We start from the raw sequence: 24832 nt of genomic DNA on the forward strand, positions 1-24832 counted from the left end.
GCCACAAAATGAATGATGAACACACTTTAACCCACACTTACCATCCCCTCCCTGAAAAGGTCTTCCATAATACAGACATGCACTTTATCACATCTGTCATTCTCAATCTATCTCCACCATCAGATCTCTATGTATATTTTACCTTTCTCTAATCTGCTTTCTGGCTTACCTTGTACTCATTACCAGCCTCCATGCAGGGATTCGGCTCACATTGTGGACAGCACTGTCCTGCCAGCACCACCAGGTTCTCATTCTGCAAAATTAAACAAGTACATCAACATACTGTTTTTAATAGCTGGATCAACTCTTTCAGTACATAATAACATTTAAACAGGGTCCATTTAACTAGTTTTAGACATAATGTGGAAGATAACAGTAGTTGTTAGACACACACTTCTAGACACACAGCACTGTTTTGCCTTGACTATTACCGACTGTTTGAAACACAAAGTACAACTGACAGTTCAGGGTTGTTACTGACCGCTTTGCATGTGACAGGCTGACACTCCACAACCAGGCACTCAACACGGCCATTTCGGCATCTACACTTTGTACAGGGGCTAGATGTCCAATCCACCCCATCTCTGTACTCACGGCCTTCCCAGGTGCATGAAGCTATGGAGTGCGAGAGAGCTTTTTATAATTGCAATAAAAATTTACTAAGATCTCTGAAGGAAAACAAAACACATCATTGGTCTAAGACGTTAGAATAAACCCTCCTGGGACCCATTTAGCTAAAAAAAGAAAGTCTTTTAACAACCATGAAAACATTCAACAAAGAGAACAGGATCTGAGGCAAACAGATAATTGCTACTGACTTCAAAAAGTCGCATGTAAAAAAATGAAATGAGCTATATCTGTGCCACTAGTGACACCAAACAGAAATGTAAAAATAATGGCTGTTTTCAAACAAGTTTCAAACACTACAACAGTCATTGCTCGGGAAATTCATTTGTTGTGACAATGCTGTTACTGTATATCCACGCAAACAGATCACAAATGCATTTGAGGCCACTAGAAACTACACACATCATCTTTAAAATTGCACTGCTTTAATATAAATACCATTTTGTACCGGAAATAGTGTGGTCCAAATAAAGATATACTTAAGTATATTTGATTGTGCTAAAGTGGAACTATTACAAGTACAAAATTTCGGTTCACTTTAAATATCTTGCATTTACAGATACCATACTATCATTACTAATCGTTTTAGGGTACTATTAAGAAATGTGCATTGTGCAATATAGTACTCCAAATAAATTTTTATTATTATATTTATATCAGTTAATCTCAAACAATTTGTCAGTAAAGATTTTAATTGGATTTATAGTATACTTAGTATCAAGTATACTACAAGAATATGTTGGTATAAGTTTTTTCACTAGGGGCATTAAAATAAAACTGAAAATGAACATACAAAATTAAATAAAAGGAAACAAATTCATTCAATAAATATAAAAAAAAAATGCTAAAGATATGTGATGTCATGAGTAAATTCTTTTTCATAATGTGAACAAACCGACTGACCAAAACTTGAAACAGAGGGAGAAAAGTAGTCACTTTCACAAGCAACATAGTATAACATCAAGTTGTAGCTTACTGTACCTCCATTATGAGTGCATACAGGACAGCAGTCTCCCTCTGGGATGAAAGGACTCTGGTCTTTCCCACAACTAAGAGGAGGACAATCACGTGGCCTGCAGGTCACCTTCCCATGAGAACATGTACACACCGAACATTTGGAATTACTCCATTGACTGTCATGCTAAGAGAGTGAACGAGTAAGAGAGAGAGAGAGAGAGCGGTGGATCAGGACATGGTTGAAGAAACCATGATTTTATTCCATAAAAACATGAAATGGACTCAAAAAAAAAAAACTGTTAACTTTAAATTTGTGCAAACATGCCAAATATCACTTCTTGTTTTGAGCCCTACTGCTAACACAGCTTGCTCCCCAAAAAAATAAATGCTACTTGATTTGAAAGCTACACTGCTTGAATCCTAAACAGAGCACCAAGTGGCTCTTTAGTAGGGGTGATTGGGACAAAAAAGGAGCTTGCTCTCTCAAGGAAGAGTGGAACACAAACAAGAAAGCCATTGTGCACAAAACGCAGCAATCAACGAGCCGGCTGCTCAACCAGAGGAGGCAAGATTGGCTAAGGGACAGGATGAGGCTTAGAGCATCTTTCATTGGAGTTGTGTCATAAGAAGTGTCACTTACCCCATAAACCATTCCTTCATGGTGACAGATGCCGGGCAACTGCGTGAAACATTCCGGACAGCACTTGTTGGGTGGGATTCTCAAGCGTTCACCCTTGGAAAACATCCAAAAAAACATTTCAAGAGATGCATTAACATCCCAGAGATAGATTTTATGAATGACAATACACTTCAGAGCAATGAGACACAATAAGGGACCAAAAACTGGTCTTTGCGACTAGTGTTATTTCAATATTTTTGATACATTGCAAGCTGTGAATGATTCAGTGAGTAACTACATAGTGATGTCACCAACAACAACACCACTTTTGAGGACCAGTACTAACTGTTGTAGAAATCCTTTAAAAAACAGGTAACATTTAATTTTCTTACAAAATGGTTCTTGGTATAACCATCATTATTCTAGCCATTTATAACAGGTTTCTTAGTATTGGTTTTAATTGGATCAAAATCATTAAATCCATTCATTTGTAGCTAACATTCCATTTATCTACTCAGGTACTGTTATTGCCCCTTTTTAATGGCCTATGAGAAATTACTTTAATCTTACCCTCTGAAAGTCACATTGGGGATTTCGGCAACGAGTGGGTTTGCAGATGACAATATCATTAGAGCAGATGCAGTCTTGACAGGTGTCTGGTTTCCATGATGTATTGTTCTATAACAGGAAAAAAGGTACAAAGACATAAATCCATGCACACCAAATGCTATCAACTCTCAGTTGATCGATAGTAAAAAGTAGGTCCCTGACATGTGGAGATTAAAACATAAAAAAGGTCAAATAGATCTAGGGTAACCAAACGTCCTGTTACATGTCCTATTTTCACGTCCTATCCTGGCCGTCCTGGCTGTTTTTTAAAAAGTGATGAAAATGTCCTGGTTTTTATTATTTTTCATTGGGCCATTAAATTGACAGGTGTTCTGACGATTCACGCTACCCATTGAGATTTGCTACTTACTGGTTATGTGCATGTGCAGTAAATTTTCATGTTATAATGTAATTTCCTTTTAAAAAAATGCTAACTACAATATGAATCTTTGTACGGTCAGCCAGCGGAACAAGAATAACTGAATGTTTCAAAGATTAATATTTGATGACAATTTTTACTTTTCACACCGTTTTAAAAATAAAAACAGTAGTCTACAGTATACAGTAGCTACTCATAACTTAGAATTGTATTGTAATTGTATTTCATTTAATATTAATTGACATTCTCTGTGATCGATTCGCGCTCCGGTCACAACGAGCAAGCAGACAGCCGTCCGAGCACGTCTGCCAACTACATGCCGAAGCGCAAATGTGTATTTACCGATGAGTTACAGAAGAAATTTCCCACTTACTCTCCCGATCGGGACAAGTTGGAGGCTGTGTGCACTGTGTGAAAACCTGGCACATATGTCCAATGGGGGTGCCACAGATATTATAGATAGTATTTTGTAATAACAATTTTATATCCATATTGAGGCATAGCCTACTTTAAATGTATTGAAATTAATAAGGCATCATTGAGTAAAAATCGAGTATCATTTGAGTATCTAATTGCCGGGCCGAGTGTCCTGGTTTTCGGGAATCAAAATATGGTCACCCTAAATAGATAGGAGTCCAAGATACAATCTCCATACCCACTAAACATTCCCAATCATCAATTTTCAAAAAAATTTAATTGACATGTATTGTTGGAAATGGGGTTGTGTGGGGTTAAATGTAAGATATCTTTACTATTTTTAATTGCTCAGTCGAAAAGAAATTAAGGTTTTTGATGAAAACATTCCAGGATTTTTCTCCATATAATGGACTTTACTGGTAACCAAACAGTTCAAGGTCCAAAAGACAGTTTCAGTGCAAACTGCAAACTGTTGAAAGGGCTTTAAACGATTCCAGACGACGAATAAGGATCTTATCAAGCGAAACGATCGCTCATTTAAAAAAAAAAAAAAAAAAAAAAAAAAGTTTAAGTTTTATAAGCTCAAATGGTCACCTTGCTCTGTTCTGTGATGCGCGTTCGTGACTCTCCTGTTCGAACTAGTTCATCAAAATGAACAAATCTATTTTGTGTCATTTGGTTCATTCAACGAACGAAATGAATGAATTGACATGGAAAAAGATTCGTTTAGCTTATAAAACTTAAACTTTGTTCTTTTTTTTTCTTTTTTTTAATGAGCGATCGTTTCGCTTGATATGACCCTTATTCATCGTCAGAAATCGTTTAAAGCCCTTTGAACAGTTTGCAGTTTGCACTGAAACTGCCTTTTGGACCTTGAACCGTTTGGTTACCTGTAAAGTGAATTATATGGAGAAAAATCCCTGAATGTTTTCATCAAAAACCTTAATTTCTTTTCGACTGAAGAAAGGAAGACATGGACATCTTGAATGACATGGGGGTGAGTAAATTATCAGCAAATAGTAAAGATATCTTGCATTTAACCCCACACAACTCCATTTCCAACAATACATGTTCGAGCATCAACAGATAAGACTAAAATATGTTTTGTTGGTACTTTAAGATCTATTAACAGTCTTGCCTAAGGGACCTCCTGCTTTAAAGGTATCAGATGAACAGAAAGTTAAAAAAGAGAGGAGTCTCCTTTATGTAAAGCTAGCCTTTTCCCTGAATTAATCCAAGCAGACCCAAACAGACAGAGAGCCATGTTGGAGTTTGGATTGGTCCTCAAACAGTATTTAAAAAAAAAAAAAAAAAAAACTTCAAGAAATGTGAGGGTGAATGAAACATTAAACAAGTTCAAGGACAAGTTATTTTTGATGAATCAGTGACCGACCGGGAACTCAGGCAAAAGCGACTGAAAACTAAACCAAAACAGAACATATACACTATATGCACAAAACTTTGATTTGCTCTTCAGATCATAAATTCTGTACAGTTGTATTATAAATCACACACAGTGACAGCTATCCTGAGGAGGCATCTTGTCAAACTGACATTTTGAGCAAGTGTTGATGGGTTGGGCATTTCAGCACAGCACCTCTGAAGTGACACTCTGCACAGATGTCTTAATGGGGAATGGCCCCAGTGTGGCTTTGAATGGCTAGTTCAGAAAGATCTGAGGACAGTGAGTATCTCCACAAACTGCCCGTGCTATCCGGAGGCCCAGAGGGGTGATAACATCTCGGTTGTTAGTGTTCTAAAAACACATCTAATGTGATGTGTGGCATAGAGCACATTCAGCAAAAATTGTGAAAAAGTCACATTGCACAAATTTAGCTATATCATGGGGGAAATACGTTTTGAATACATTAATATGTTAAAGGGATGGTACATTCAAAAAATGAAAATATGTATTTCAAGAACATGTGTCATTCTTTGTTCTGTGAAACACAGAAGTAAATTTGTGAAGATTATTATGGCCACTTCTTTCCATGAAAAGAAAGTGAATGAGAACTGAGACTGAGAAGCTTCAAATGAAAGATTATTAGAAATTGTTTTAGATTTTTTTTTTTTTTTTTTTGGTTGAACTTTAACCAAAAGCCTTAATAAGGAAAGCAGTATTAAAAGAAAAAGTGTTCTTTGATTTCTCACTTTAAGGGATAGTTCACTATAAAATAAATTTTTGGTATGTTTTAGCTTACCTTTATCTTAAGTGAGAACCCCTTTTACATTTAATAGAAAACAATGAACCACTCAAAATTGATATACTAGTAATACACAGGGTGATAATAAAAAGCTTACACAACGACTCTTGCTTACTGAAATAAACAAGTAATGTATCTTTCACTTTCGATGAAAGGGTTATTTTGACTTTTGATGCATGCAAACCTCTTGTAGAAGACCTACAAATCAAAACTAGTCAACTTTAAAATAAGTTGTGAGGAAAAAGCTTTGACATAAAAGATCTTTAAATTAAAAATAACTCACAAAACTTTTTTCATGAGGAGCAACACAGTTACTTAAGTTTCTATTCAGGTATAATACTGCATTCAAAATGTTATGACACATTTATACAGTGTAATTATTCATTACAATCAATTCATTAAAACCAACTTTTGGTATTTAAAAATGTTTGAATTTAATTGCATTACATCACAACATCAAATAATTTAAAAAGGAAAATTCTCAGAGTTTTCTGAGCTATATTTGTGCAGTCACAAGATTATTGCTGGTTGATGTAAGTCTTTTCTCTCTAAGAGCAACTTCCGCGCAGTAGTTCAATGCAATTACTATGAATATTTTCCACAGAGTTTTAGATTCAGATAATACTTTTGACTTAAATTTAAAACCATATATCACTACACACTAAAGTTGAGTTTTTTTTTTTTTAAGGTGGTTTTGGAGGCACATACACAACTTCCAAGGTGTAACCCTGTCAAAAAAAAAGCTATTTGGTTGATGTATTGGGTTGTCTAAAACACAAAGTAAGCTTGAATGAGCCCCGGCCTATAGGCCCGCTTGGAACAACATATGAGAAGAATCGACAAATAAGGAAATTTGTTGCTGAAGCTAAAGATAGGTCTGGATCTGGTCCAACTAACTTGTTTAAGCGAACAGGAGCATACTGTGAATAAGGTGAATCTGCACAATCTCCAGGGCACAGCAGAGTCTGTGTGACAGAACATATTTGATAAATCAGCTGAGGAAGTAATGTGACATATTTGGTGGGCCACTCAGGTGCAATTCAGATACACACCATTGCCCACAGACAAATGGTCTCTTGTGTGCACTGGATGATTTGAGACTGTCTATAGCGAAGAAAACAATTTATCTTCTGTTTCTGTGTCATTCTAAAGTATCATGTGACTTTCTACTCAAAGTAATAACAGCACCGCAGTGGCTATTTAAATGGAGTTTAAAAAAAAACGTTCTGGGTGAAAACATTCCATTAAAACCCTCAAGGTTACATGTAAATGTTTTATTTCAATTCTATAAGCTAAAGACTACTAGCCAAGCAAGTAGAAGGTGATTGAGTCCAAATTGAGCTAGGCAGTGAGAGATCAGTCAGAACCGAACCGTTGCACAGACTAATTCAATTAGAGAATGTGCTAAATAGTGTCCCCCAGCCAATTCAGCCCACTAAAGCAGTGGCTGATGGCCAAAGTTACAACCAATGCAACTTCGCCTACAGTTTGAGAGATCTTAAAGGGGAACTCGGTAACTTATTTAACATAATAAAGCCGTCTAGAAATCATTTTAAGCACATCCTATATACATCAATTATATGGATGGTATTAGTCATGTGGGATGACAAACAGCAAGAGAAATTTTAAAATGTTTCTAAAAATAATAAGCATTCTTGTAAAATCGTTTTATTTATTTATTGCCTTGCAAACTTAGTTTGGTTTTCTGTGATGTATTCTACATTGCACATTCTATACAAAAACACTCTCTTGAAAGCATCACTAAAACTGTGTTGCAACTTGTTTGCATTGTTTTCATTGTATGCCATTCAAAGCTGACAATGCTGCATTTATTTAATAAACAATACAGTAAAACCAGTAATATTGTGAAATATTACTACAATTTAAAAAAAAAAAATTACCATTACTACAGTCTTTCACAGAATTCTTCCGAAATTATTCTAATGTCCTGATTTGGTGCTCATGAAACATTTCTTATCATTGCTGAAAACAGTTGTGCTGCTTAATATTTTTTTGGTGAAAACTGTGATACATTTTTGAAATATGGTGCTCATAAAACAAAACATCATGGATCACTATGATCAGCAAGTTGTTCACAAGTCCAATAAAAATAACTTGTGATAAAAAGTTCTGTTATAAAACCTTGTCTCTGACATTCCTGGGCAGAGTGGGCATTAGTGAGAAAAAAAGCCCAGGGGTGACCCTCTCTTTACAAACAATATGATGCAAAATGCATGAAGGACATCTGGCACCAAGTTTCATGAAAGGATGGCATGTTAAAGGTGCAGTGTGTGATTTTTACCGGCATCTAGCGGTTCAGTTGTGAGTTTGCACTAAGGGCTCAGCCCACTGCTTACCCCTCCCTTTCGAACACAGAAGATATTTCGATTGGAACCAAACAGTTGTTTGGCACCATTGACTTCCATGTTAGAAAATAAAAATACTATGGAAGTCAACGGTGCCAAAGTTCCAATCGTTCTTCAAGATATCTTCCTTTGTGTTCATCAGAATTAAGAAACTCATACAGGTTTGAAACAACTTGAGGGTGAGTAAATGATGACAGAATTTTCATTTTTGGGTGGAGTATCCCTTTAAAGACACAGCTCTATGTCTGCTGTTCCTTTGAACAAAAATGGGCTTGACTACATTCAAATGTATTCAGTTTCTGCACTTCAATTGCCTTCTACACAACTTCTTTCTTATGCCAGCCAAGCATGATTATATGCAAATTTCTTGCAAGGCAAGCGGTAAGACTAGGTTGCCAAAAAAGGATGTCTAAATCTATTTGTCACTGCACAAATATGCTCAAATGGTCACATCTTGTTTAGGGAAATTAAAGCAAGAAGAAACATCATAAAAAAACGTTGAGATGGAAACTTTTACAGCTATATAGTATCTAATTATGCTTCCTTTTTATATTAATACTAATTTAAATGTCCAAGAGTGGGTTTATTATCTCTTTGTTATTTTTAATAGCCTGAATAGTTCTTCCATTCAAAAGCAAATGTGATAATTACTGCGTTCTGAATGGGCAGAGATGTGTCTCTTATGGAAAACTGAACATGCATCTTCCTTCATGTCCTCAGTGTGAATTCAATTTTCCATGTGCAGTTTAAAATCTTCTGGTCCTCCTTGTAAACACTTAATTATGAATATAAACATAAGGCTGTCAAGGCATGTATATAGTTTAGCTCCAACATAAAAAGAAACTAATAAATTATAGCTTCATCTTTACTGCTCTATTCCCACTCACTCGCATTTGGAAATTTCCTATAGTGAAAGACTTGGAAACCCCTTAATCACAATAATAATCTCTAAAAACTGTCCTGATGTCATATGTATGAAAATTACTGTCATTAAATTACAACATTTCATCATCACTGTCATTTTTTTCAGAGGAAAAAAAAACGAATAAATGTGGCTGTACGTTTCTTGGAACTAAGAGAAAGTTTCAAAAGCCCTTCAGAATTTGACAGCACTGTATTTAATAAATGTACAGAGCAGATCTATAATGAACATTTTAGTTGATTGCACTTAAATAATATGATACATTATTGCAGACGGCAGATTTCAGTTTGACTAGAGGGAAACTGAATAATGGAGCCATTGAAATAGTGTGTATTAGGGTATAAGTGGAGACACTTAGTGTTAGATAAAAATAAAAAATAAGGACGTAATGAAAGTGAAATTAAGGAGGAAAGGGAACATGATCAAGCGGGGTTTTTGTTGTTGTTTTTAGATAAACTCCTCAGGATGTGGTCAAACACAATGGCCAGTGCAGACAGACTTTTCAATAATTCACGGTTTCTGTCTTACAGCTTGTTATTTTTACTAAAAAAAAGAAGTCAAGAGCTTTAACTCATGTTGAAAGCATTAAAATATTAACTATACCCATACCACTCCACCCCCTAACCTCTTCCTCTCTGTCGAAAAATCCATGTTTGCGAAGATTGTTTTGTTTACAGCGTGCGTCTCCCTCAGACTGTAAATGAAGCTCGGGCGCACTAGATAACACGTCAGCAGCGTCATCAGCATCACTGATTGACAACAGAACCGGAAGAGAATAAAATGCTGTATAAAAATTTTATAGTTTTTGTTATTTTTGGACCAAAATGTATTTTCGATGCTTCAAAACATTCTAACTAACCTACTGATGTCACATGGACTACTTTGACGATGTCTTTATTTGCTCTCTGGACAAGGACAGTGTATCATACATACATTTTCAATGGAGGGACAGAAAACTCTCGGACTAAATATAATGTCTTAAACTGTGTTCCGAAGATGAACGGAGGTCTAACGGGCTTGGGATGACATGAGGGTGTCATTAATGCCATAATTTTCATTTTTGGTTGAACTAAACTGTACTAAATACAAACTACTAAAGGTCATCTCAATGGGCACTTCTGCCCCACACACCTATTGAATTATTAACGCTTAAAACCTTGAAAGATGACAGGTAAAACAACAACAAAGCACTCTAGCCAGGTAAATCTGTTCCCCTGATCACACTGCGTGTAAACAAAATGCTCGTTGGAAGGCTCAGGTAGTGAGTGAAACAGTGATGGTAAATTATTTACAAAAACTGGCTTTCTGGAAAACCTGTTCTTGGGGAGGGATTGGTCAAACAATGTGGGAGATTTGCCATGAAAAAGGGACCACTTTAAGAATGCTGTTTCCGAGACTGAAGAATGCAGGCAGTGTGTTAATGGTTAACAAATATGTGCTGGATGGTTGATCAAACACATTTATACCAACAGGGAGTCAGTTCACTCATGGTCAATTAATATGCTTGCAAATATAAATTTAAGATATTTAAATTTCATCTTCATACACAACTATTCAAAATGTGATTTTTGAAAAGTTTATTTTTTTAAATAAGATAAGATTGTGAAATATTATTATATTTCAAATACCTGTTTTCTTTTTTTTACCAAACTCTACCCACATATGTAAGAGCTCATTCTGTGGCTGTGTGAAAAAGAATGTTGAGACCGGCCACTTGGTGGTGCAATAACATGGAAAAAATACAAAAATGGCTATAACTACGCAACCCTAAGTCTGATTGGCTTGAAATTTGACAAGCGGTGTCTTGGTCCAAGACGCCAAGAATGCCTTTAAGGACATTGGCACATATCGAAAAACGTGGCTGGCGCAGCCAATAAAGTATGAGCATCAGACAAGTTTAAAGTCCCTGTGAAATCAAACTTGAACCTATTTACAGTACTTTGTTAGCGCAAATTAATAGTATTGTGGTGAACAATTAATCCGTGCAAGTAATCTTTAATCAAAATCTGAAAAGTTACTTCCGGTCTGGAATGGTGTCTTTTTCTGATGACATAGGTTTGACGGCTTGGGTTGGGAAACGCTTAACCACTCCCCTCAAACCGTTAGTCTGCTATGAGCGAGAGATGGAGAGGAGGAGCGCTAGAGTAAAACCCTGCCCTCTGTTCAATATTCCGTTTCACTTGGAAATACGTCACAGAACTGGAGAAAAGTCGTTTGCAACTTCCGGTTCACGAGGACTTTAACGAAGGCCAAGGGGAAAGAAACTCGCTGGGCCTGTTCGACTCGTGGCCCTAGAGACCTCTGTGAAATTCTAAAGAAATCGGCCACCAGGAGGGCGCCTTTGCGTTTTTTATGTGAATAAAGGATTATATACTCCTCATTCTGAGCAACTTCAGAGGGCCTCTAAGAGGGCCGCTGTCAATCGAATCGTTCTTTAATTGGAAATTATTTTGGCTAAACCTCGATAAAAACCCTGCGGCACAATTCTTGGAACTCAATAATTATATATACTGTACATATAAAAAAAAAATACTTTGGCCTTTGGATAGCTATAGCCAAGTCATTTATAAAAAAGGCCGTGGCCAAGTCTACCCAACAGCTAATCATTCATAAAACATTCGAAAACTCAGAACTTCGCATCAGGTGAGTACATGCGGCACATGCTTCTAAAGAAGCACACAAACTTTTATGGAGATCGGCCCGATATGTGGGGGTATTACTGTTAAAAAGGTGTAAAAATTCTGTATTTCTATGGCACATCCCATGAAAAAGGCCCTCTTCCTGCCTGATTTGTGTAGAACTTCAAGGAATTGGGTGTGCCCATGTGTCACATGATTCAAGGGCACTTTTATGGACATCAGGCCTAGGTGCCACTTTAACTAATATAAAGGTGAAAAAAGCTTGAAAATCCATGTATTTCCTAAGTAAACTGCCTGTATTGGCTGTTCCATCTATGATCTATAAGCGATTACGCTTGCTTAATAAAACATAATACCTTTTTACGTGTATGCTTAAAGGCCTTAAAGCACTTGAACCCTGATAATCGCTGCTCGCAGCTACATTTTGAATTTGATGTTTTTATATTAGTATCACTATACTAACATTTGAGAACTTTGCAAAACTAGACTGGAGTTGAAAATAATAATGTTGATACTGCAACCTGTATTATCATTGGAACGGTATACTTGAGGGTAGACCGGGCAAGGATTGGGCCATGGGGTGGAAATGAGGATGTATGGATTACAAATTGCTCAGAGCTTTGACAGCTTTAGAGGCCAGCAGGAGCCTATCGGAGCAAACAGGCCGACTGTGAGGAAAAAACTCCAGTCAAACCCCTGAGTGGCTGAGATAAACCCCACTGAGGGCTAGAGAGTTGGAGACAGATGGATGTCAAATTTGGAGTACAACTGCAATGAGCCTATCTCTCCTCCCTCCAGATTCAATAGAAGGACAAAAAAGGCCTGTACTAAGAGGATTATAAGCATATGTTTGGGATTAAAAAAGGGTACTCCAGGTCATTGGTACAATTCACTTTTTCACTGCTGAAATACAGGTTGTTCCAGAGAACACTAAGAATAGATTAATCAGTATTGCTCCTAAAAGCTAAGCCCTCATGTATAAAAGTTTGCATACTACAACAGAATCTGTGCAACAAAAAGATGTTACAGGTTATCAGTGTGAACAAGTTTGACTTGATGTCAGTCAAAAACAAAACTAAAGCAGAAACGAAACTAAGAAACAAAATGAGAAATGAAATGAAAACAATGAAATGATATGAAATTAAATAAAAAATCATCACCGATCCTTTTTGGATGGTCCTTTGCAGTTCTCCATCCAGTATTACAATGAGACAAATCTTTGTAGGTGTCACAGTTATGTTCAGTTTGTTAACACGACAACAATTATCGCGTTTTCCCACGTAGAAAAGACACTGTTGTCAAAACGATTGAAAAAACAGTTTTCTGCTGCAGAGATTCGCGTTTTTGTTGTTTACACGGAGAACGTTTTCAAAAACTTGCCCTTTTTTTAAAGTTAAAGTTTGCGTTTTCAGGCACGCAAACCGCTGTTGTCGTCAAAGTGAACGGCCAAAACACATACAAAGTTTTACGTTTTCATTTGAAAACGGTGTCGTGTAAACAGCCCCTTAGTTTTCATGGACATTCAGTTTCAGTTGGTTTTCATTAGTCACGTCTTCCTTTCTTTGATTTTTCCAACACTCCTTTGTTACCACAGTCGCCATCATTATGAGTCTGTTTCAGCTGTGTATTGATAATTTAATTGTGTCAGTACTCTTCCTCTGTTTGTTGTCCTGTCGCTCTTAAATTTAGTGTGTTGCTTTCCCTGTTTTTTTTATTACAACAGTAGGACTGCACAGTAGTAACGTTCAACGAGTCCAAAGATTGTCATTGAGCTTCGTTATGGCACTGGCCTGTTCCATCACCATTTGTGGCAAGCATTTTCTTCTCTCTCGCTCTTTCTGGATGTGAGAAGCTGGAAACTGAGAGTTCAATGAATAAAAGATGATACGCACAGCTTGAGTCTGAAGTCAGTTACCAACACTACCATCTGATAAATAGTAGGAATCACAGCCCAGCATGCCTCAAAACCATGTTGGTCAAAGCTGTTTGCACATTGCTTATTAACTATATTGCAGATGAAATTAAATAGATATCTACTGACAAAAGTGAACACTTGCTACTGTTGCAACATGAATTTTGCTGACCACATTATTAATTGCTTTTTGATCGTGACCTGCACATTTCAGAGCCATTTGATTATTTCATTACTATCCGCAGCAAGCTAGTGAAAGTGTGCATGGTCAAATGTTAATGAAGAAATGCACATTCCCAAGAAAAGTTTCTGAAGGCCATTTTGTACATATAAAACATTTATACAAAAGCCCCCTGAACTTGGAATTACTGCTATTAGCCCCGAAAAGAAAGCGTATAACAAATTTCATAAATAACTGAGTAGGTATTTACAGAGAGCTGGTAATTTTTTGTATCTACTGTATTCCACAGTAATCAGTTTTCCCCCTCTCGCTACATTCCTCCCTGGAGGTTTAAAATGATTGTGGCACCTTTTCTTTTAACTTCCTGTGGTGTTTCTGAATGCTGAACATAGACCAACCTGATTGTACAGTACGAGCATGGCAGTCTTAATGGGGCAAAATGCATTTGCAGTGACACGAGTATATGCGCATGTGTCACAACAGCTGTGCTGTCAGGTCCTGAAAAATTCAGGTACGCAACTACAATTAAAGATTTCTGTAGGCTGTTCCTGAGTGAGCCATTTTAAATCTGTCCCAACATTCATAGACAGATGGATTAGGGAATGAATAATTAAGAAAACGTTACAGGGTAACCATTAACCTTCTAATGCCTAATTTCATATTTTACTTATTTATAAATCAATGTTTTATATTCTTAAATATGAAACTCAGCATCAAAAGTTTACATTAAGTATTTGTTGAAAATATATATTATTCAGTTCTCACGAATAAAAAGAGTATACAATTTGATTAAACCGGAAAATGGAAAATTTGGGCCTTACAGGGTAATGATGGCCAAAGAACATGCTTGACTGGCATTGAATGGCACACTCATTTCCTTCCCATTACAGTGCATTATCCTGCAGAGCCTCGTGGACAGAGAAGTGTTTAGTTTCAATCAATTTGTCGGTCTGGAAATGTAAGAATGGACTGACTCAGGTATCTCCTGAATGGTTTATTGCTTATTGCCCAGTTGGTCTCAGCGTTTACAAGTCTGAGGGGTAGGTTTAACAATTTAAGATGATGTTTTCAAAGATGGATTTGAGTCTCCACAGTCTGAGCCGAAGGCTATTTCAATCAGCCCTCTCCCCTCCCAGTCTTTAAAAGGTCAGGCCAAAATCAATACTGCCTAACACCTAAAAAAAGTGAGCAAAAAAAAAAGAAGCTGTCATATATTAACGCATTTTCAATTTCCATTCAGTCTGGTGTAATATTGACTTCTTATTATACATTAAAGCACATGCTGAGCTGCACTTTTGCAGGAATGATGCTTTACCTACACCCTCCAGATTGCTAAAGCAGGTGTTCTGTTATATTTAATTCAGTCCCATCCGAATTTAGTAAACCCTGTGATGCTCCTATTACTATCTGGAGATTATTTTAGCATACTGGCTTTGAATGCATCAGAAAAACAGCTGACCCTGGCGCCACGGTAGGAAATAGGTTTCTATTTTAACTTTGTTGAAACTGTATATTGGGTGAAAATAATACAACATCAATATAAATGCTTTCTAAAACACCAATCCTGTGCTACACATAAGTAATAGAATACATTTAGTTTGATTACGTTTTATTGTTTTTTTATGTGCATACAGTATATTCTGCATTCCAGAAACACTCATGCCCTTTGCATGTATAGCATTCCACTCATTGATTGCCGGGTGCCAGCAGACTAATGACTGTAGTGAGGTCGCCATGGATTGGCCTATATTTGAAAAGCAAATATGATACTGCCGGCCAGCTATTTGTGACTCCATAAAGAAAACCGGCTAACACTTATATACCTCAGATGCCTTGTACTGTATTCAGGGCCCAGTTCAACAGTAATACTGTGTGTATGCTTCAAACGGCATTTCTAAATACGAGATTGCGTACATGGAGAGCTATAAAAAGAACTTACCAAAATACCAGCATTCATTAGAACTTACAAAATGTAAAAATCCCTATAGGTGTATGTCATTTTATAATCAATAACCCAACAGAGAGAGAGAGTTTTAAAAGAGAAACTCATCTTAAATATGCTAAGAGTACTATTCTTTCAGGGGGGGGAAACTCTGGAGCTGTCGTTCTGGTGTAACACTGAAAGACAAGTTCCTTTGCACTGAGCGAAAACCTCAGAGATAGTCAGGTACTTAAGGGAATAGGAGCTGAGCATTAGCAATGCTAAAGATGTAAATAATGGGAATGTGTTGGTGGAGCTGAGCCAAAGGCCACAGTGCACTCACATCCAGTCTGAGCAACACTCACTATCATACTTCTATAGCATTAATATCAAACAAACTATTCAAGCAATACCAAATACATTTTCTCTTGCAAATGTCAGGCCATGCCCGCACTAGGGGTGTGCGATATGACGATTTTTAATCGTGGACGATTAAAATGTCTCCACGATCTGCTTTTGAAGAAATATCGTAGTATCGTGTTACAGTGCATTCTATCAGAACAGTTCTGGCGCCTCCGTCTCATCTGTACAACGCAACGTAGCCTACACATGATCACACGTTAAGGAATAGGTACGGGACACTGCAATTCACAAAAGTTCATTACTTGCATAAGCCTTGCCGGTTAAACATTTAATCCACGCGCTGATGCGCTGTTTTAACGTGCGCTTTCCTGACCGCATATAAACCCACGACAATCACAGGCACTAGAAGTCTGTCAAACAGCGCCTGAATACTGGACTAAGTTATCTTTCGAGTCTTATTATGCTAATACTGTTAAATACACACAATGTGTACATAAACAGGCTACGTCTAAAGTGAAAGCAAACATTTGAGAGAATATCTGGTGTAATATGCGTCTATATTAAAAGCGTCGCGTGCTGGTCTATAAACGACAGAAGTAAATAGTACTGCCGCTTGTCCTTAAAGGGATAGTTCACAAAAAAAAAAAAAAAAAAATCTCTCATTAATTACTCACTCTAATATTGTTCCATACCTGTATTAATTTCTTTCTTGTGCTGAACACAAAAGACATTTTTTTTTTTAATGTGGGTAACCAAAACAGTTGCTGGTCCCAGTGGCGCCTCCAGAAATTTTTCGTAGGGGTGGCCAGATGGGGCCAGTTAAAATCTTGGGGTGGCACACCAAAACTACAGTATAAACCATAATTTCAGAATTGTTTTCTACTGTTGTAATAAACCAGCCTGTAGAAAACTATCAGAAAGACTTAAGGAAACTCCTACTGATATACTTTGGTTTATTGTGTAATATTTAATGTTACTAATGATATTAGTAGGGCCCAACTAATATATATTACATTGTATATAATGATATATATTATATGATATAAGGGTCCTTGCCCCACAGCAAATTTCCAGATACTTACATAATTGTGATGAATTTAATCATGTTTAAGTTATTAGTTTGCAGTGTAAGATTACAGTTAACACCTTTAAATATTACATAAATGTATTATGAATTTTTAATACACTTAATGAGTGTACATCAGCAGCAAAAAGTAATTCTTGAAAAAATCTGCACAGTAATTTTATAAAATCTAAATATGTTAATAAAAAAAAATTACTATTAGTTCTCTTTTAAAATTCAATCAGGCAATCATGTCACAATTTTATATTTATAGCCTATATTAATGTCAAGAATTCAGAAGTGCATAGCCTAAACTACAAATAAATTATATACAATTAAATTATGCTTATTTAAAATGTATTGAGCAGGCTAGGTATAACAAAATATATTGGCTTTTAATAATATTTCAGTGCGCAAATGATTACATGAAAAACAGCGAGCACACAGCATGTATGCGCATCGCGGGTGCAGAATGATGTGCTCAAAGCAACATGGAGTCACAGTGTGCAGCAGCACTGCGCTTCATAAGTGCGCATTTAAAAGCTCATGTCACAAATCATCGAAGAAATGTTGAGCGCACAAAATAATCCTAGTGCGATTTGTTCCTTTGTTTCACAGTTATTATGCGTTTGATGCCGATTCATAATCCTTGTGATATGTATGTGTGATCTAACAGAACACGGTAGTGAGTCGTTTAAAAACAGCAACAAACTCCAAGAAAATAAAGTAATTTTATGCGAATATACAGACTTTTATCTACAGATCATGCATTTATAATGTCAATATATCATATTGGAGAGAGTTTTACCGTGCATCCAAGAGGCGCGCGTGCTGTTTGAATATGAATGGAGAATGATTGACAGCCGCAGAGGAGGGAAAACGAGTTTATACTTTAATGATGTAAATATACTTCTGTCCCTCACAATAAGCTATGGAATGACTTCAGATGACTTTGTCACCCAAACTGACGTGAAAAAAGCGGGAGGCGCCGAAAAGCGCGCTGTTTGCATCCCTGCCTGTCCAAACGTGGCAAAAACACACCTAAAAAGCTGCTGTAACAGTATACCATTTGGCACTTAAAAAGCACGTCACGACACATAATTCCCCGTCTTCTTTTACTTAAGAATATTTTTGACTTATTTATAAAATGCATAACTGATGCTACAAAAATTAATACTGGCCATTGGGGTGGCCAATGGGGTGGCCAGGAGTCGGCCAGGGGTGGCCATGGCCACCCCTGGCCACCCCCTGGTGGCGCCATTGGCTGGTCCCCATTAACTTCCAGGAGAGAAATCTATAAAAAACAGGGGGACCAGCAACTGTTCGGTTACATTATTCAAAATAACTTTTATTTTCAACAGAAGAAAGAAACTTATTCGTGTTTAAAACATCTTGAGAGAGTAAATTAAGACCATTTTCATTTTTGAGGGAACTATCCCTTTAGTGTTAATAAAAAAAAAAATAAAAAACACACAAGGAGAAAATCACTCACTGACTGAGAACTTTAATAGTAGCTTTAATAAGAATCAATTTATTCAGTGAAGTCTATGTAGTGTTTTAATTTCATATTTGTTCATTTAATTACTTTCTTCAATGCTACTGCTAAATACACCTACTGCATCTGAAAAAAAGCACTATTTATTTAATTTGAATATTAATTTGTGTAATGTTTATCTTGTCTTATTTTTTTAATATAAAAAAAAGAAAATAATGACAAAGATTTTTATCTTCGCCACTGGCCTAAATGTATGCCTTTCTTTTTTCTTTTGTTACCTAAGGATTTGTTTTTAACATTAGTTTGGCTGTAATGAACAGCCACTTGCAAAATATTAAAACCAAATTGAAAAAGAATCGTGATAAAAAATCGTGATCGTGATTTTCCAAAAAAAATCGTGATATGATATTTTTTCCATATCGCCCACCTAGCCCGCACACAGTGTAGCTCAGTGGGTGAAGGTGAAAATCCATATACAGAAGACATTATAGCTTCTATAAGCAAACGTGCATAGCTTGAGGATCAACCACCCACACAAACAAGGCAAACTCTGGTTCTTATTTAAGACTATACAAAGGACCTCTCGGGAACATGAACTTTCATCTCACTACAAACTTAAAGGGAAAGTTCCCTCTCAACTTTATGTTGTTTCAAACCTGTATGATTTCTGTGGAACAGAAGAGATGAAAAGCCTTTTAGATAGAAAAAAATGTGTCTGATTGATAAGTACAGTTTAAGTCCACGTCATGCTAACAACATACTGTGCTTACAATCACAGGTCGAAAGTGGTAACCAAAATGAATTAAATGTTGGAAATTATGTCTAGAAAACAACATATGCTTTTGGTAAACACACCCTGGATTAGAACTTACTAGGTTGAGGAATTCATTTCCAATTTTGTGTATAATTTGTATTAAACAGTCTGAGACTGAGATAATCACAACCTAAAACAGTGTGACAGCACTGTCACTTAATTTCCAAGGATTTAGCAATAGGTGTGATATTCTCATAAAAATAATTATTAATTAATAAATTAGGAATTCATTTATTCATAAATCAAACCCTGAATTGCATTGAATATTTATTGAGAATTGCAGGAGTGAGAACATACAATAAACACTAACTAACACTCTTTATGGAAATGATCTGCAGTTCACCTATAGGTCGAGACCAGGTTTGAAGTCTGGTAAACAAACATTGGTGAAGGATGGAAGCTGATGATGAGGTTTTTGGTTTAATATGTCAAACTTTTCAATCTAGTCAAGCCTCAAGGGGAGACTTTGAAGTTTTTTTTTAGATTAAAACATGAGACATGCTCTTGTTCCTAACAGTTCAATCAAGGAGTCAAGGCTGTTTTCAGTGGCACTTGAAAACTTGTTACAGATAGAAACATACTTTCAAAAAACGCAGCCTCTCTGAGCTGACCTCCCCAAGCATGGTTCATCAAAGTGCACCTTAATTACTTTGTGTGTACAGTAACTCAAGATAGAGAACACCTGACCTTCCTAGAGCTAGCAATAAGCTTTTTACAACTAGGAGCTCCAAACAAATAGAAACCGAAAAAGCCCAAGGGTAGAGAACCTCAGAAAGTCAAAAGAGTAACAGGCAGGCTCCAGACTGTCTTCGCTTCTGTGCTTAGTCTGACAAGCAAACATTCACACAAAGCACTGCAGGCCTATCAGCTTCCTCTGAGAGAGACAACACTGAATTTAACACATGCTAGTACATATCGCCCTGACCTGGCGTTATACAAATAGCTCTGAACAGTTGTACTATGGCTGCTATTGGGCACAAAGAAGAACTCTTCTTTAAAAAAAAAAAAAAACACTAGTAGTGGCACAATTATCAAGTAGGGGCAGATTATCAATTAATAAAGACTCATTTTCATGTGATTCCTTGAAAAATATGATGTGTCAATCTCAAAACACATTTATCATAGTGCCTGATTTATAAACTACTACATTTTGACATTTGTATCAACATTTGACATTGGCACAATCACCATAAACACTCAGGATGAGTCTTGTTAAAAAAAAAAAAAAAAAGTGTGTAGAGCTAATTTCCCAACTGCAGCAATCCATACAACAATCAATGTAACAAACGTTGCCAGATTCACATTCATCGAAAATGTTGTGAAATGTGCAAGAAGCAATATACAGTAACATAATTTTGCAGAAATGTCACCACAGGCATGTTTAATAATGAGCCTAGGTTGTAAAAATCACAATATCTTCAAAATGATTTGCATATAAAGTAAGTTACAAGTGTTTCCACCCTGTGAGAACAAAATCACCATTTCTGGGGATACTGGTCGTGAATAGAAAAGGAAATGAAAATTTTAACCATTGGGGAAGTGTTTCTTTTTTTAAATGTATTCTTACCAAATAAAAATGTTATCCACTTTAAGTCAGAGGGCATGTTTTTATGTGCAAGTTTAAAGACAGTTCAAGTGAAAAAAAGAAAGGCAGTGAAGCGTAATGACAAGTGTCAGCACTAGCGCTGGTGCTACCTAGTATGTGTTGCACGTTGGACAAGTCTCCGGACACACATTGGATAAGTGGCTGCCCTCCAGAGAACTCTAGGCATCTTACCCAGTCCAGGCACACAAAAGAGCACAGCAATCCACTGGCAACACATCAAAGCACAGCACTGTAGTTAGAAAATAAATCCTGCTACCGTTTTTGTATACGATTTGGGGAGTTTTAGCACTGTGACAAAAATACAGTGGACTACAACTGCATTCTACTTGAGAAATGGGTCACAAAACATGAAGCATTGGGCCCAAAAACTATAACTTGTGAATCCTTGAGCCAAGTAGATTTTAAATGTAACTTCCAAAAAGTCCAAATTTCAATTTTCATTACAATGAAAATACATGGTGATCACTAGCTAGTTGATAGTTGATCACTAGCAAGGGATAGTTCATCCCAAAATGAAAATTCTGTCAGTAATTATTCACCTTCATGTTGTTCCAACCCTGTAAGACTTTCGTTTATCTTCAGAACACATATTAAGATATTTTTTTTATTAAATCTGAGAGCTGGATCACTCCTCCACAGGCTTCTAAAAGGGATCGAAAATGGCCGGCCAAGAAAAGTTAAAGACATTGTTAAAATAGTCCGAGTGACTAGTGGCTCAATCTTAAGTATATCAAGCGACGAGAATACTTTTTGTGCGCAAAAAAAAACCCCAAAACAAAAATAACGACTTTATTCAACAATTCATTTCCTTTTCTGTGGCCTGTGAGATTTCACGTAGTGAAACTGCGCAAAGCCTCTGTTTTGTATGACACACGTAGGCTCACTATTGGCCGACGAGAGTCATGTGTGTGATGCGTGTGACATACAACCTAGAAACTTGGCGCAGTTTCACTACGTGAAATCTCAATCCAGCTCTCAGATTTAAATATGTAGATTTTTCACCACCAGGGGTCGCTAACCTCTTACAATAACAAAGGCGTATATTGATGACGCAAAGCATTAAGCGAAATTATGGATTTTGTCTTCAAGTTGATGGATCTTTTATGGTTGAGTGAATACATTGGTATTTTTATCATAAGTGTGGTGTGAAGCAGGGCACGATTGCTAATGAGAGTAGTCCCGCAGATATAAAAAAATAAGGACATTTCATTCTAACAAACTACACGCAAGTGCTGAATTAATACTCACACAGGTTAGTTTATAAGACGAATGAAACTTTAGGTAAAGCAGTGCTGTTTCACTTGCTCTAACATTTACACTATCACACTAAATGACATTTGAGTGTGTTGAATGTTATTAGTTAGGTTGTTTGTTGGCTGTATGTGCTAGTGAGCTAAATGAACATCAGAATAACAAAAAGATTATATTCTAACATTTCATCATGTTGAACATTGATTATTTTTATGTACATACGCTCACCTGTCTAATAAAGTACATGCAACACTCTGTCGACTACTTTTGTCTAAGACCCCGTTTACACCTGGTATTAAAATGCGATCTGTATCCAGATAAGTTATCCGGATAATAAAAAACGCATGTTAATGCAAGGTGTAAACGCGTTGTGATCGGATCGTGATCGGATCTGCCTGACCACATCTGGAGGTAGTCTGGCTCGCATTGTGTCCGGATCTTTACTAGGTGTAAACGCAATCTGGTTGTTGAAACCACATATGTATATTTTACTCCTCCCAAAAATGCTAAAAAATAAACGAGTGAGAGCGTGTTATATAGGCTATATGTCATGTTATAGCCTAGTCAGATGCAACACGCGACACGCATCACCGCAGATGAGCAGCTGAGCGTCTATTCAACGTGCAAACATCGCAAATAAAAGTGAAAGTAAGTCACAGACGCAGTTAACACATCTTCAAGTAAAGAAACGAAATTATCTTACCAGGCCTGTTGCCACTCTCTCTTATTGATGTCTCTGATTTGGAAATTAGCTGATGATCAATAAAATGCCGCTCAGATCTGTTGCTTTTGGTGGCGTGCAATCCAATAAATCTGCATATAACGCAGGAGGTGAAGATCGGATTTATATCCGTTTTGCAAAAACACATTTATGTGGCCAGGTGTAAATGGAATCAGTACTTATTATCCGGATAACTTATCTGGATACAGATCGCATTTTAATACCAGGTGTAAACGGGGTCTAAAAGTCTGCTTGTCATGGTCCATAATGTTTAAATGAAACAACAACAACAGCATGACCGTCCTGCTAGGCGGGCATAACCCAGTTGTCCACGTCTGTCGCCATGGTTACTATGACAGTAAGAGCGGAAACCGAGGGTCACAGGGATATGACACCATTGACTGGCGACTCCTCACCCCTGCTCACACGTCTCATTTCCTTGGTTAAAAATCGCAATTTTCTCACGATTTACAAATGGTTGGAAACATTTGAGATATTGTAAGTAATCAACTAAACGAAACATACAACAATGGCAAAGTGGTATTTGGATATTTTACTGCAAAAATCCTACATATTGTACCTTTAATCAAAAATAGATTAATTTGTGTTCCACAGATGAACGAAAGTCTTACGGGGTTGGAACAACATGAGGGTGAGTAATTACTGACAGAGTTTTCATTTTGTCGGGAACTAACCCTTTAAGTAAAAAAAAAAAAAAAAAAAAAGTAGCCCAACATTGTGAACCTGGGAGTCGATCTGAGACTTTTCCTGTTGTTCTGATGAACAACAGGAAGGAGATCTAAAAAACCTAACCTAAAAAGCAGTTGATTCTGAATATCCATGTCCTTTCTATGGTGACTTTTTATATACAGCAGTATTGTTGTGAGGAATGTGCAAGAGAAGTATATTCAATTGATAAAAATCAATCTTCATAGTAAGACAAACCGCTTGAATCTATATAGGACAAGCATCATGCAATTGACTGAAATACGGCTTGGAAACATTTTTTTCCCCTCACAGTAAGTGCTGGAGATGATGAATTGGTTTTTATGGACAGACTTTGAGGACACAAGTCTCTGGCATACGTGCCTGGCTAACACATCTGAGAATGCCCTAACTCTTTGAACTTCGGCGAAAGGGAAGAAAAGCACAATTTTTGGAAGACAAGCAGGGTGGATTGTGAGGATGATGAAGGCACAGGTTTTGGATCAAGGTCAGCTCCTTTAGAACACAGTGAAGGGTTTGTAACAATGAACGCATTCATGGTTACCAGTCGACTCACTGTAGCAGGATTTCGCACATAACTCAGCCTTGCCATCTCATTGTGGGGCGCATAATAAGTTTACGGTGACAAAAGCCTTTCCCTCTTTCTGCCCCCTGGGACCCCCATCTCTGGAACTCATATCCCTATTTAAGTAATCTAAATGGAAGCAACAAAAAGTGCCCTGGTTCACCACATTTGGCTAATTTGGAGGACGCACTCTTGTTGTTATTATTTGAAAGATAAGAACATGGCACTTGTAGCAGTAATGCAATTTGGTATGCCATGACAACTCATATGTGCCGCAAGGTCTTAATGCACATTACACACTCTAAAAAAATGCTGGGTTGTTTTAACCCATCGTTGGGTTAAATATGGACAAACTCAGTCATTGGCTTAAATGTTTAAATTACATTTTTAACCCAACATTTGGGTTTGTCCATATTTGAACCACATTTGGGTTAAACTGGGAGAAAACTAGATGTTTACACATTTGTCATTTTAT

The 24832-nt window shown here is 36.8% G+C and overlaps 1 protein-coding gene across 3 annotated transcripts in view; it reads right to left on the bottom strand.

Annotated features, from left to right (window-relative positions):
- Positions 1-24832, bottom strand: part of fras1 (Fraser extracellular matrix complex subunit 1) — a 125647-nt gene that overhangs the window by 86668 nt on the left and 14147 nt on the right. For all 3 annotated transcript variants that reach the window (XM_089130216.1, XM_089130215.1, XM_089130217.1), the window contains exons 3-7: positions 2774-2881; positions 2225-2317; positions 1609-1768; positions 482-615; positions 170-253 (exon numbers count right to left, since the gene is read on the bottom strand). In XM_089130216.1, the coding sequence (XP_088986342.1) occupies positions 170-253; positions 482-615; positions 1609-1768; positions 2225-2317; positions 2774-2881 (579 nt within the window). The remainder of the gene's footprint in view (positions 1-169; positions 254-481; positions 616-1608; positions 1769-2224; positions 2318-2773; positions 2882-24832) is intronic.

Source organism: Pimephales promelas, chromosome 4, assembly GCF_988280905.1.
Source record: "Pimephales promelas chromosome 4, fPimPro1.hap1.1, whole genome shotgun sequence".
In the NCBI taxonomy this organism is placed as follows: domain Eukaryota; kingdom Metazoa; phylum Chordata; class Actinopteri; order Cypriniformes; family Leuciscidae; genus Pimephales; species Pimephales promelas.